A 13,956-nucleotide genomic window follows, 5' to 3' on the forward strand; every position below is an offset into this window, starting at 1 on the left:
ACAAGTTAGAGGACATTCACACATAAGTATCTATATAGGCTCATCAGTCTATGCAACTGAGCTCAGTTACTAAGGGAACTGTCCTTCTACTTTGACCACATTCTTGCTTTATAAAGTCCTATGCGGTCACAGTGAACTTTCTCAATCCTGAATACCAGTTACCACAAAAGATCAGTGATCCCTAGAAGCAGTTTTATGGCCACAGTTTGGAGCAGAGTGGGGGTGGTGAGTGGGGTAGGGCAGCCAGCGGTCCCTGGGCTCCGGGATTTACAAGCTCTAGTCAAGGGATGATGGAGGCTGCACTCTGAAAGGGTCTGGTGAGTCAGCCAACTTCAGCAATCCTCCAAACACTTCTAGTTCTTTGTTATAGAAAAGTTCAGTCTTGTGAAAGGTGTTTGGTTTCAAGTTTCCTGTCACTGGTCTACTTATTTAGAAAGGGTTACACCGCCTTCTGAAATAAATAAGGTGCCTGAAGTCTGATTTAAGGAGCTTCTTGCAGTCAGCTCCTGTGTGCAGAAAACCTGTTATGAGAAATGAAACTGAGAAGGTGGACATTTCTGTAGCATCATCTCTCCCTGGAGCTCAGGGTTTTTCACTGTAAAATGAGAAAGGAGGGCTGGTGGGCACTGGGCCCATCCTGGGAAAGACACCAGGAGGGACTAAGCCTCTTCTTCCTAAACTTGATTCTTTTCCCTTTCTCCCCTTACTGACCTTGAGATCAAAGTGAGCAATTTTCTTTGTGTGAAGGTAGTTCACCCCATCCAGGATCTGCTTAATGAAGCTGGTGGCCTCCTCCTCACTCAGTGACTCCTTCTGGGCCAGGAAATCGAAGAGCTCTCCTCCAGACACTCTGTAAAACACCAGCGGGGGGAGGGGAGGCCCAGGCCCAGTCAGCTCTGCATGGCATGAGGCTAGGCTGATGGATGCAAGCCCTGATCCTGATCCCCCAGGGACCTCGTATGGCAGAATCCCCCTTGCTTATGTCTGGGGCTTTGTCTGTCTGACCAGTGCCAGGGACTGACTTTGCTTCTATTTGCTTTGTTTTCTTTTGGATCACAAGGGCAGGAATCACTCTGGAGATGTTGTCAGAAGGGCCTCTGCTCCCACTCTAGGCCCTGGTCCCAGTCACCCTGGAGGTTGCCCTCTCCCCCCAATATGCCTGAGATGGCAGGGGACAAAAACAAGCAGATTCTTTAGCCGGAATGTTTGTGTTCCTCCAAATTCATATTCTGAAATTCCAACCCCCAAGGTGATGGTATTAGGAGATAGGGCCTTTGGGAAGTAATTAAGTCATGAAGTCAGAGCCCTCACAAATGAGATTAGTGCCCTTATAAAAGAGACCCCAGAGGGCTCACTTTCCCCTTGCACTATGTGAAGTTACAGTCAAAAGACAGCCATCTATGAGGAAGTGAACCTTCATCTTGATCTTAGACTTCCCAGATTCCAGGACTGTGAGAAATAAATTTTTGTTGTTTGTCAGCCACCCAGTTTATGGTTATTGTGTTATACAGCAGCCTGAATGAACTGAGAGAGGAAATTGGTACCAAGTATGGAGTGCTACTGTAACAGATACCTAAAAATGTGGAAGCTGTTTTGGAATCAGCTAACAAGTAGAGGCTGGAAGAGGTTTGGGGTGCCAACTAGAAAAAGCCTACATTGCCACGAAGGAATGGACTGTAAGGGTGGTTCTGGTGAGGGATCACAAAGAGAGGAGATTCTCAATCTTCTTAGAGAATACCTAAGTGGTCATCAACAAAATATTTGTAGAAATACAGATGGAAAGGCCATTCTGATAATGTCTCAGATGGATATGAGGAACATGTTACTGGTCTGGTCAATGGGGGAAAGCACATCCTTCTTATAAAGTAGCAGAGAACGTGGCTGAATTGTGTGTGTGCCCTAGTGTTTTGTAGAAGGTAGAACTTGTAGGCAATAAAAATGGAATATTTGGCTGAGGAAATTTCTAAGCAAAGTGTTGAAAGAGTGTCCTGGTTCCTCTTGACTACTTACAGTAAAATGTGAAAAGAAATGGTTTAAAGACAAAATTGTTACTCAAAGGGAACAAAGCTTAAAAGTATGAAAAATTTTCAGCCTCCTCATATTGGAAAAACTAAGAAAACCTGTGTGGGAAAGAACAAAGGTGTGACCAAGCAACCATTTGATAAAAAGATTAACATGACTCTCAGGGAAGCCAGGTGCTATTCATCAAGACAATAGGGGGATTAGTCAGCCATCTAAATAGAAGCCAGGACCTATTGTTCAAGACAATGGAAGAATGACCCTGAAGTCATTTCAGAGATCATGGGGGTGAAAAGAGGGGTGTCCCTCCCATCACAGGTTCATAGTGCCAGAGCCTAGAGGCAGAATGATATCAAAGGAGGAGCCTCCACTGCCCAGTGCTGCCTCACATTGTGGGCTTTGTTCTCCAAACTCTGTTGCCACACTCCTCAGACATACCAGGTGCGGCTCCTGGAGGGCAACAGTGTGGCATGCTCTGTGCCAAGCAAAGCTGGTGGATGTGTGGCTGCCTTCTCCTGGATTTCAAAAGATGCCTTAAGGGAGCTGGTGGGCCCCTGGGCAGAGGACTGCCTTTCGGGTGGGGGGTCAATGCTTGGAGAGCAAAGCCTTATGGGTAGGGTTGCCCAAAGCTGCAGGGGCAAGACCTCCATTCCACTCCTGCGGGCCTGGAGGGCAGAGCATTGAGGCAAAGATTATTCTCAATGTTTTGTACTGGCTCAGAGCCTGTCACTCCTTTATTCTTTCTCATTCCTCCTTCTAGAATGGGAATGTGTATCTTCTGCCTGTCCCACCATCATATTTTGTACACGACATGTTTGATGTCATTGGTTCACAGCTGGAGAGCAGCTTGCCTCAGAATGAATCACACCTTGAGTCTCACCCACATCTGATTTAGATATTTAGATGAGACTTTGGACTTTAAACTTTGGAGTTGATGCTGGAATTAAGACTTTGGGAACTATTGGAATGGAAGGAATGTATTTTACATTTGAGAAGGACATTAATTGGGGTGGGGGGCAGAGACAGAATGCCAGAGTCTGAATGAACTAAGACAGATGACAAAGAGGAACAAATGCTGTGCCAGAAACTAAAGACCTAGGTTCCATTCCAGCCTTGCTACTGACCTTAGACAACTCATTTCCCTTCTCCAGGCAGGACTTGGTTTCATTACATACAAAAAAAGCAGATTGGGCAAGACAGCCTCCAAAGCCCCCTTTCTTTAATTTTATAAAAGATGGCCCCTTTATGGGGTTCAAGAGAATCGAAGTATGGCCCCTAACTTAAGCAGAAGACCCCATTAATTATGTTAATCTCTAAAGACTCTAGAATACTACTTTTGATGCTTGATACTACTTTTTCACACTCTACATTCTTGCATCCTATAGTTGATGTGACAGAGCAAAAAAAAAATCCCCTGAGATTTAGGATTGCCAGATAAAATAGGTTTTTACTTGCTAAATCTGGTAACCCTACTTGGGCTTGTTTATTCTGCCAACAAAAAGAGTCAAACTCTGTAAAATATTTAAAGATGTTTATTCTGAGCCAAATACGAGTGCCCAAGACCCGTGACACAGTCCCAGAAGGTCCTCAGAACATATGCCCAAGGTATTTGGGTAACAGCTTGATTTTATACATTTTAGGGGGACAGAAGTTACAGGCTGAATCAATCAATAAATGTAACGTGTACATTAGTTCCGTCTGGAAAAGTGGAAAAACTTGAAGGTGAGGATAGGGAGTTGGGAGGGCTTCTAGGTCATAGATGGATTTTATGATTGGCAATTGGTTATTATCAAAAGAATCAATAGAAAAGAGTGTCTGAGTTAAGACAAGGGTTATGGAGACCAAAGTTTTTATTATGTAGACGAAGTCTCACAGGTGGCTGCCCTTGGAGGCAATAGATGGCAAATGTTTACTATTCACATTCTTAAAAGGTGCTAGACTCTCAGCTAATCTCTTCAGGATCAGAAAAAGACATGGAAAGGAACAGAGATTCTCCAGAGAATATAGATTTTTCCCAGAAGAGTCAGCTTTGCAGGGCCACTTCAAAATATGTCAAAAGATTTATTAGGGTAAAATACTTCTATTTATTTCAGGGCCTGCTATTTGTCATGTGATGTTACAGTAGAGTCAGGCCGGAATTTGTTATCTTATTGCTGCAAAGAGTCTGTTTTGTTAGTCTTAAGTTCACTGTTTTTATATTAATGTTGGTCACTTTTGCCCGAATTTCAATGGGCGGAGAGTATGATGAGGCATGTCCAACCCCTCTTCCCATCATGGCCTGAAAGTTTTTCAGGTTTGCTTTGGAATCCCGTTGGCTGAGAAAGGGGTCTATTCAGTTGGGGGGCTTAGAATTTAATTTTTGGTTTACAATCCTCTGACAGAAGCTGGGGTATCCAGCCAGCATGTGCTCCGCTGGGGCTGAAATAAAGCCAAGGGCCCAAAGGGAAAGATCTCAGGAAGGGTTCTAGGTCAAGGGATCCAGGACCTTTGGATCACTTGGAGAACTTATTTTAAAATGCAGATTTCCAGATCCCACCATAGACTTTAACAAATTAGATTCTCCAGCAGTGAGGCCTTAAAACCTGTATTTTTACTATGACAACATAATAGTAGTAATTAATATTCATTGAACACGTACCCTATGTTACATGCCTTATGCACATTATCTCATTTCATCATCACAATGTCCTATGATCTAAGGACTATCACTTTTCTATTTCACACTTAAATAAACAAAGGCTCAGAGAGGTTAAGCAACTTGCCCACAGTCCCATAGCTAGTAAATAGAGTCAGGATTCAAACCCAGGCAGAACAGCTGTCAACCACTACAGCATACTGAGTATTGCAGATTATTCTTTTCTTTTTCTTTTCTTTTCTTTTCTTTTTTTTTTTTTTTTTTGAGACAGTCTCATTCTGTTGCCCAGGCTGGAGCGCAGTGATGTGATCTCAGCTCATTGCAACCTCTGCCTCCCACGTTCAACTGATTCTCATGCCTCAGTCTCCCGAGTAGCTGGGGTTACAGGTGCATGAACCACCACGCCCAGCTAATTTTTGTCTTTTTAGCAGAAATGGGGTTTCACCATATTGGCCAAGCTGGAACTCCTGACCTCAAGCAATCCACCCACCTCAGCCCCCAAAGTGTTGCGATTACAGGTGTGAGCCATTGCGCCCGACTCCAGATGATTCTTATATGGCTAAAATGGCTCTGATCCAACTTTGGGGATCATTCCCTGCCCCCTAGTCCATCCTAAATAAAGAGCATCAAAATCTTCTTTTCTCCTTTCTTTAAACATTTCCAGAAGCACATTTGGACCCACTCAGTAATCTTAGCATCATGAAAAATAGAACAACCAGACATAAAATAGTGCAATAGGAAGTACACAGCAATATCTATGATATGCTGTGACTTAAAAAATGGAACCTAAATCTGCTTAAGCCTCTTGTTCAGCACTATCAACAGAACTTTCTGCAATGATGAAAATGTTCTAGATATGTGCTGTCCAATAGAGTAGCCACTAGTCACATGTGGTTACTGAGCACTTGAAATGTGGCTAGTGTAATAGAGGAACTGAATTTTAATTTTGATTTAATTTTAATTGTTCTAATTCAAAAACTGAAGTGGTATAAAATATTTTCCATTAAATACAACTTTATTGTTTTAGTAGAACTGCATTTCACTTTAACTGTTGCATTGTTTTGCATAAGAATTGAAATGTGGGCTGGGCACAGTGGCTCACACCTGTAATCTCAGCACTTTGGGAGGCTGAGGCAGGCAGATCACTTGAGCCTAAGAGTTCAAGACCAGCCTGGGCAACATAGTGAGACACTGTCTCTACAAAAAATACAAAAATTAGCCAGGCAAGGTGATGTGCACCTGTAGTTCCAGCTACTTAGGAGGTTGAGGTGAGAGGATCACCTGAGGTCAAGGTTGCAGTGAGCCGTGATTGTGCCATAGCACTCCATACTGGGCAACAGAGTGAGATACGGTCTCAAAAAAAAAAAAAAAAAAAAGAGGTTGAGATGTGCTCTAAGTATAAAATTCACACTGGATTTTGAAGACTTAGTTTGAAAAATAGAATGTAAAATATCTCATTAATAATTTTAAATAAAAATATTATTAAAATCAATTCACCTATTTCTTTTTGTTTAGTCAGTGTGGCAACTAGGAAATTTAACATTATGTATGTGGTTCATATTACATTTCTATTGGACAGTGCCAATAGGCAGGGTATCTCCTCTAGATCTAACTACTAGTTACAGGAAATACAGGGAACAGAGGAATGAGTTAAAGAACACCATGAGGAAGGAAAAAGTCTAATCCAGACTGTGAGACAGGACAAGTGGCCTAGTTTTCCAACACATCAATGGCAGGAAGGGGGAAGGTGAAAGGGTGAAGAGAGACTGAGATAAGATGGCACAGTTGAGCATATGTACTGTCTGCCATAGCTGCAGTGCCGCTCTGCCCAGGGTGAGCAGGGTGTGGCCTAAGGTGGCTGCGTTGGTGTTGGGGACCCGGCTGGTGCACTATTTTCTCAGTGTCTTATGGGTGAGGCCATCCTGTGCCCCACTCTGACCCTTGCCCCCACCTTGGGCAGGTGCTGGAAGGTAGAGCACCCTCCCAGCTGCTAGAGTAACCCTGGGTCTGCTCTGCAGGCTGGGGTCAAAGGGCCAAGATGATGGCTCCAATCCTTCAGCAGCAAAGACACAATCTTCACCTTGGGGTGGGGCATGTGAGAGTTCTAGGGCTCAGCTTTTCTTCTTGTGAAACAGGAGTGAAAAAAAAAATGCTTTCATTACCAACTTTGGAGGTGAGGGTGGGAGTGAGAGGAATCTCTATGAGATCCTTGATAAAGTCCTTGACATGAACACCATACATGGTGTCATCATCAGGGTGGCAGTGGTGGAAGGGGGCTTGATTTAGAGTTTATTTGAAGTTTGCCACCAGTGCAATGTGCTTTCCCAAACATTCCCTCACTTGAGCTTGATATCCACCCGGAGGGCATCTTCATTCTCAGATGAGAAAACAGAGGTCTCAGCAGAGCAAGTGACTTGCCCAAGATCACATAGCTAGTAAGTGGCAGGACCAGGATTTAGACCCAGATTTTCCCAGCCCCAGGTCACCACATGTCTGTCTCACCACAATCCTTCCACATTACAAAGGCTGAGGTGCTGATGCAAAACGGAAAGCCTTGAAGCAACCCCAGGCACTGGGCAGTCCTCTGACATCCCTGTTCTGCTGCATCCATGCTCTCATCACAGTGGGCTTCACTATCTATCTTTCTCTCTCTCCAGCTAGATTATTTTTGCTTCCACAGCAAGAAAGACATTCAATAGAAGTTTGGTGAATAAAAGAACAAGGAAAGAAATAAAACGCTAAAAATAACATGATATAGAATATTCTGTATCATATAGACAGAGAAGCCTTGGTATTTGTGAAAGACCTGTCCAGAGCCCTCTGCAAATTTTCACATCTGCAGTGCCCCCTCTGAAACACATAGAACCCAGCTCCACGCTTAGTCTGCCAGCCCCTGCCAGGTTGTGTGGGCCTGTGACCTTGGGGGAATATCTAAATAAGTAATAACCCTGCAATTCCTACTTTAAATAAAATGCTGCATCAATGTAAAAGCTTCTTAGCTTAGCATTCCCAAAAGCCACTGACATGAAGGCTTGGGTTGAGTGAGGACTTTGGGGGGCGGTAATCAGTCATCTGTTTGAAGGTGGGATCTGGACAGGAGACCTGGTGAGACATGGCCTCCTTGGGATGAAGAAGGGAACAGCCACTGTGCCCCCTAGAATCTCCCCCAGAAACTCAGAAAGGTGGGAGGCTGATGACCTGCCACCGTCTAGGCCCTGGATACCCAGGCTGGGACATTCACATTAATGCTCAGTCACCTCTTTTCGAAGCCTAATCAAGGAGCCTGGGTGTCATTTCTTTAGCCTCTAAGACCTCTGCCCTGGAGCCACCCCCCATCTCCTTCCAAGTTTCTTTCCTCTTACATCCCACATCTCTTTAAGATGAAAAACAAAGCCTAACGACTTGGCCTCATCTCTTCTCCTAGTGTTCCCAGGATCATCCTCTTCCTGCAAATCTGACCTTTGCCTCCTTCCTCCCTGCAGGGTGGCATGCCTGCTGGAAATGCTTTTCAGACTCTTCTGGGAATGTATACACGAATGACCTGCACAGGCAGCGACAGGGGAAAGATGCTGCCAGAGCTGCTGGGCCCAGGAAGCTGGGCTCAATTCGGGAACCTGGGAAGCATCACTGCCACCCTGGAGCACTCTGCCAGGCAGTTCTCTGGTATGCAACCACTGCAGTATTGCTTTCCAAGGCCGGCCCAACCTTCACAGGGAGACTTACATTTTTCAGGGCTAGTTCCACATGTGACATGAGTTAAGCTACTGAGATTTTTAATATATTCTATACCCCATACAGAAGTCAACTTACACGGACAATAAAATCCTTCCCAGTCCTGCCTTCAATAGTCATAACCAGAGGCAGCTGCTTCTAGGGAGGTCACAGATGGGATAATAACAGCTGAAAGGGATCAGGGCCAGGCATGTCCTCCTAGTACTGGCCACTTTAGCAGAGAGCAGGAGGAAGCCCTGCACCAGACAACAGTTGCTGAGATGGGGAGTGGAATCAGGGTAGACTCATTCATAAAACCTGCAACTGGGCAGCTTTCAACTGAGTAGGTGGATACTAACACTCACTGGGCAAACCCACTAACCTATTAGGAGGCTGAAGACTTCTGACCAGCCTAACAGGAGTCACTAAGTCTAAGCACAAAAGTCCATGAGGCCGGATGTGGTGGCTCATGCCTGTAATCCCAGCAATTTGGGAGGCCAAAGCGAGTGGATCACTGGAGGCCAGGGGTTCGAGACCAGCCTGGCCAACAGAGTGAAACCCTACCTCTACTAAAAATACAAAAAAATTAGCCAGGCGTGGGGGCACATGCCGGTAGTCCCAGCTACATGGGAGGCTAAGGCATCAGGATCACTGGAACCTGGGAGGTGAGATTGCAGTGAGCCGAGATCACGCCACTGCACTCCAGCCTGGGTGACAGAGCAAGACTCCATCTCAAAAAACAAAAACAAACAAACAAAACAAAAGCCCAGGAACTCCTCTCCTGGGAGGTCCTCCCTCTCAGACCCTGGCCATACATGGGTTAGGCAAGTCTTAGAACGCTTGGGTCTTCTCCAATCTCATAAATTCTTAGCAATCCATAGACAGGCACCCTGAGAACAATGAGACAGCTTGGAAGTGAAGGGGGAGACAGAAACGGGACAGAACTAACAAGCACAGAGGCCCAAGCAAGTCATGGGAGCACCAGCGTGACAACTGATGTTACGGATGGTGCACCTGAGCTCACAAGAAGCTGGCACATAATGGCTGACCATGAGCCCTGTTGGGAAAAACATGGACATCTCAAGAGCATCACCTGCCACACCCCTGCCACCGACTCCTAGGCTTCTACAAACAGGAAGAAGCAGGCAATTTCCCCAGCAATTAAAGACACGCCAGTTACAATAAGAAAGTATCAATTTATAGCTATAAAGATCAATAAATAATGAAGCACGTTTCAAAATAAATGACCCAGGGCTGGCAGGGCCGCAGGCACACAGCAACACTCCTACGCTGTGGTGGTAATGGTTAACCAGGACCATCTTTGAAAAGCGAGGATATTGAGTCCCAAAAATGTCAGCCTTTGGCCTAGTCATCCCATTCCTGGTGATTTTAGCTAAATCCTGGGGACTCTGCTGAAAGGATTAATTAAAAAGAAAAGGGGAAGATCTTGAGAAAAAAGTTGTTTTATCAGTAAAATTTGTAATGGTTAAAAGCTAGGAAATAAAAACCATGTGTCCAACAATAAGGATGCTATGGTTTGACTGTTTGTGCCCTACAAACTCGCATTGAAATTTAATCCCCAATGTGGCTGTATTAGGCAGTGGGACCTTTGAGACATGATTGGGTCAGGGTGTGGTGGCTCACGCCTGTAATCCCAGCACTTTGGGAGGCCAAGGCGGGCGGATCATCTAAGGTCAGGAGTTCAAGACCAGTTAGGGCAACACAGCAAAATCCCGTCTCCACTAAAAATACAAAAATTGAGCTGGGTGTGGTGGTGGGTGCCTGTAATCCCAGCTACTTGGGAGGCTGAGGCAGGAGATAGCTTGAACCCAGGAGGCAAAGGCTGTAGTGAGCCAGGATCGTGCCATTGCACTCTAGCCTGGAAGACAGAGCGAGACTATCTCAAAGAAAGAGAAACGACTGGGTTATGAGGACTCTGTCCTTATGAATGGATTAATCCATTCATGCATTAGTGGATTAATAGGTTAATGGATTAATGAGTTATCATGGATGGAACTGGTAGCTATATAAGAAGAATAAGACAGAACTGAGATATCCCGCTCTGCCCCTCACCATGTGATGCACTGGGCTGCCTTGGGGGACTCTGTAGAGAGTCCCCATTAGCAAGAAGGTCCTAATCAAATGTGTCCCCTCAATCTCAGACTCCTCAGCCTCCATAACTATAAGAAATAAATACCTTTTCCTTATAAATTAACCAGTTTCAGATATTCTATTACAAGCCACAGAAAATGGACTAAGACAAGGGAAATACTGGTGTGCAATTCAGTGAAACACTGTCAGTTAAAAGAGAAAAGCCAATTTTTAGAATTATGTTAACTGAGGGAAAAAGTAGAGCAGGAAATTATACAAGTACAATGATTGTATACAAATAGATAAAGATTGAGAGGAACCACAGAAAAACATAAATAGCTGCGTTTGGGTTGTAGGATTATAAACGTAATTTCTTTTCCATTCCGGCTTAGTTTTTTTTCTCCCCCAAAATAGATTTTTAAGAAGTGGCTCGGCCTTTCCAGCAAGGTGCACTTGTCACTCTCTGCTGGGAATCAGGATGCTGACTGCTGACCCTCAGCTTCTCTCTAGGTCAGGCAGGGCAGGCATCCAGTAATCCAACCAGCTGGGAGGTCCCTGGGAGAAACATGGAGGACACTGGGAGCTAGTGAAGGGAAAAGCACAGGCAATTCTATACATTTAAACACTGAGATGGATAATTTAAGAATCAAATGTGAGAGTATGCAAATGCCCATCTGCTACTTAAATCTATATCCTGCCCATACCAGAGCATAGTTCTCAAATTAGAATGATCTCAAATGTCAGGTGGTCCACCCAGTCTGTAGGCAGGTTAAGGATGGCTGCCTGCTTTACAGATGAGATCTAAAGCTCAGGGAATTGAGGTGACTTGCCCAAGGCCACGAAATCAGGGATTCCTGAGAGATTCTATCACTCCCACTACCAGGAAGGTGCATACGTGCTTATGAGCCTCAGAACATTCTTTTTTTTTTTTTTTCCAAGACGGAGTCTTGCTCTGTCACCCAGGCTGGAGTGCAGTGATGCAATCTCGGCTCACTGCAACCTCCGCCTCCCAGGTTCAAGCAATTCTCCTGCCTCAGCCTCCCAAGTAGCTGAGATTACAGACACCTGCCACCACGCCTGGCTAATTTTTGTATTTTCAGTAGAGACGGGGTTTCACCCTGTTAGCCAGGCTGGTCTCAAACTCTGACCTCATGATCTGCCTGCCTTGGCCTCCCAAAGTGCTAGGATTACAGGTGTGAGCCACGGCACCAGGCCAGAACATTCTTTACATAGGCCTTGCTGCTTGTCTGGACACAGCCACTGTAACTTGTGCCACAACCCAACTCAAACTCTATTGTGTGTCAGAGCCCCACCTGCCCAGGAGGATACCAGGGTGGCCAGCTAACCCCTAGAGTCTTGGGCTCATCTATCGAAATTCCATCATACATTGTGAGGTCTTCCTCTGCTAAGCCAGCATAAGGCCAACCCGTCTCACACTCATAGCTGTCTGAACAAGCCGTGTGGACTCAAGTCTTGGTTCTGCCACTTCCTGGCCATAGGATCTTGTAAGTGACCTGGCCTGCCAGTGTTCTTGTCTGTAAAATGGGGATAATAAGAGTATCTGTGTGACAGTGTCGTTATGAGGATTAAACAAGGTACAGAAGTACTTGGCTTGCACAATGAATACAAAATAACCTGTCTGCATTAGTAAGACATTTCCCTCATCATAGTCTTTAAAGATTGAACAAGACGACAGATACAAAGCGCCTAGCAAATTCTTGGCTTACAGTAGGACTCTCTAAATAATAGCTATTATTATAACAATAAAGGTGTCAATCACAGCACAAATGCAGTGGACTTTCCCCCAGAAAGGGCTGGAGAAGGGCTTCACAGAGCCTGGAGATGTTTGTACTTCCCTTCTTCATAGTACACATCCCTCCCTGACAGCCTCTCCTGGCCCCACCCCACCCCCAGTCCCCCTCACCCTCCCACATGCTTCTCCCGCCGGGAAAAGACCCCAGTGCAGTCATTTCTTTCCTTTGATCTCCAGGATCCAGTGAAAGCCAGACTTAGGCCATTGCCCTCTGCCCCTGCTACTCAGCAAACCTGTCCCTCCTTTGGCTCAGTTTCAGGAGGAGGATGGGGGTAACTGAGGCAGAGGAGATCTGCCCACCACTGACTTCATCTCCTCTGGGCTGAGCTTAGGCCTGGTTGCTGCTGCCCCCTGGGGCCTGTGACTGGAGCTTCCACCGCCCTGCCTGCCCCTGCTGCCCCCTAACCCTGTGGGTCCTGGGGACCCCACTCACAGCTCAAGGATGAGCACCACGTCGGTGCGGTTCTCATAGACGTCGTGCAGCGTGATGACATTGTGGTGCAGCACCTGCCGCAGGATGCTCACCTCCCGCTCTATCTCCTCCCGGCTCACACCGCGCCGGCTCGCCGGGCTCTGCCGCTTCTTGATGAACTTGGCTGCATACTCAAGCCCCGTGCTCTTCTCCCGGCACTTCTTCACGATGGCAAACTGGCCACTGTGGGGACATGGACCCACAAGATGAGGTCGTCACTGTGGTCACTGGGGAAGTGACCCCACTGTCAGCTACCAGGTCACACAAATTCAGAGTGATTCTGCCAGGACAGGACAAATCACACCACCAGTCTGCATCCCCACCTGGATGACAACCTGTGGCTGAGATGCGGCAGGGACTGGGCTTCCCTTCTGTCCATTCCTTCTATGAGGAATGAATGTTAGTATTGTCAGTCCCAGTGTACAGAGGTGAACACTGAGGCCCAGAAAGGTTATTGATCAGGTGACACAGTCTTGTCATTGCAAAGTCTCAGCTAGAACCCAAGTCTAGGATCCACCAGATGAAATCACAATGTCCATAAGCAGACTGGGCTGGCGGGGATCCAGGTTTGGGCGGAGTCTGGAGAGGAGGCAACCTAACAAGGTTAATCACCATAGTGGGGGAGCATCACAGTCAGAGGACTTGGTATAAACAGAGAGGTGTACAATCAGGAAACTGAGGCACAAGGATAGGTCCTGTGACTCACCTGAGGTCATCGCAGAGTTAATGGCAAAGCCAAGCCTTAAAGTCAGATAACCAACCAGCTGTCCACAAAGCCTCTGAGATAGTTTAGAGCAGTCTAGACCACTATTAGTCCCCTTCAGGCACTGGTACCCAGGGCTGGGCTCAGAAACCCCTCACTCCAGGGACAGAGACAGCAACCATGAAATGGAGTCCATGGCAGAGCAGCAGGCAGCCCTGAGCCAGCTTCCCTGAGTGCTCCAGGGGTCCTCCCCACAGGGAAGGGCACCAACCACCTGCTTCTGCACCTCAGTTCAGTGACCAGCAGGAGCTGATCTAAGTACCCAGAGACTTCCCAGTGGCCATCTTGCCCGGGGGTCCTCCCATTGCCATTTGCCATCATTGTCCCATGTTTTCTTGCCACTCGAAATACCCACTGCTTAGGTAACTGAGAAAGTTTTCTGGTTCAGCTTAATGGCTTAATAAGAGGCCAGCAGACTCCAGACTTATGAGGTACGCTCTTAGTGGCTCTGG

The 13,956-nt window shown here is 46.2% G+C and overlaps 1 protein-coding gene across 5 annotated transcripts in view; it reads right to left on the reverse strand.

The window, feature by feature from the left end:
* DAPK2 (death associated protein kinase 2) overlaps positions 1 to 13,956 on the reverse strand; it is a 138,237-nt gene that overhangs the window by 64,068 nt on the left and 60,213 nt on the right. For 2 of the 5 annotated variants that reach the window (XM_008016322.3, XM_073012224.1), the window contains exons 3-4: positions 12,703 to 12,924; positions 712 to 850 (exon numbers count right to left, since the gene is read on the reverse strand). In XM_008016322.3, coding sequence (XP_008014513.1) covers positions 712 to 850; positions 12,703 to 12,924 — 361 coding nt within the window. Of the gene's footprint in view, positions 1 to 711; positions 851 to 12,702; positions 12,925 to 13,956 lie in introns of those variants that run through there. The other 3 variants (XM_073012223.1, XM_073012222.1, XM_073012221.1) reach the window with 2 other exon arrangements.

This window comes from Chlorocebus sabaeus, chromosome 26 (genome assembly GCF_047675955.1).
Source record: "Chlorocebus sabaeus isolate Y175 chromosome 26, mChlSab1.0.hap1, whole genome shotgun sequence".
NCBI classification, from domain to species: Eukaryota; Metazoa; Chordata; class Mammalia; order Primates; family Cercopithecidae; genus Chlorocebus; species Chlorocebus sabaeus.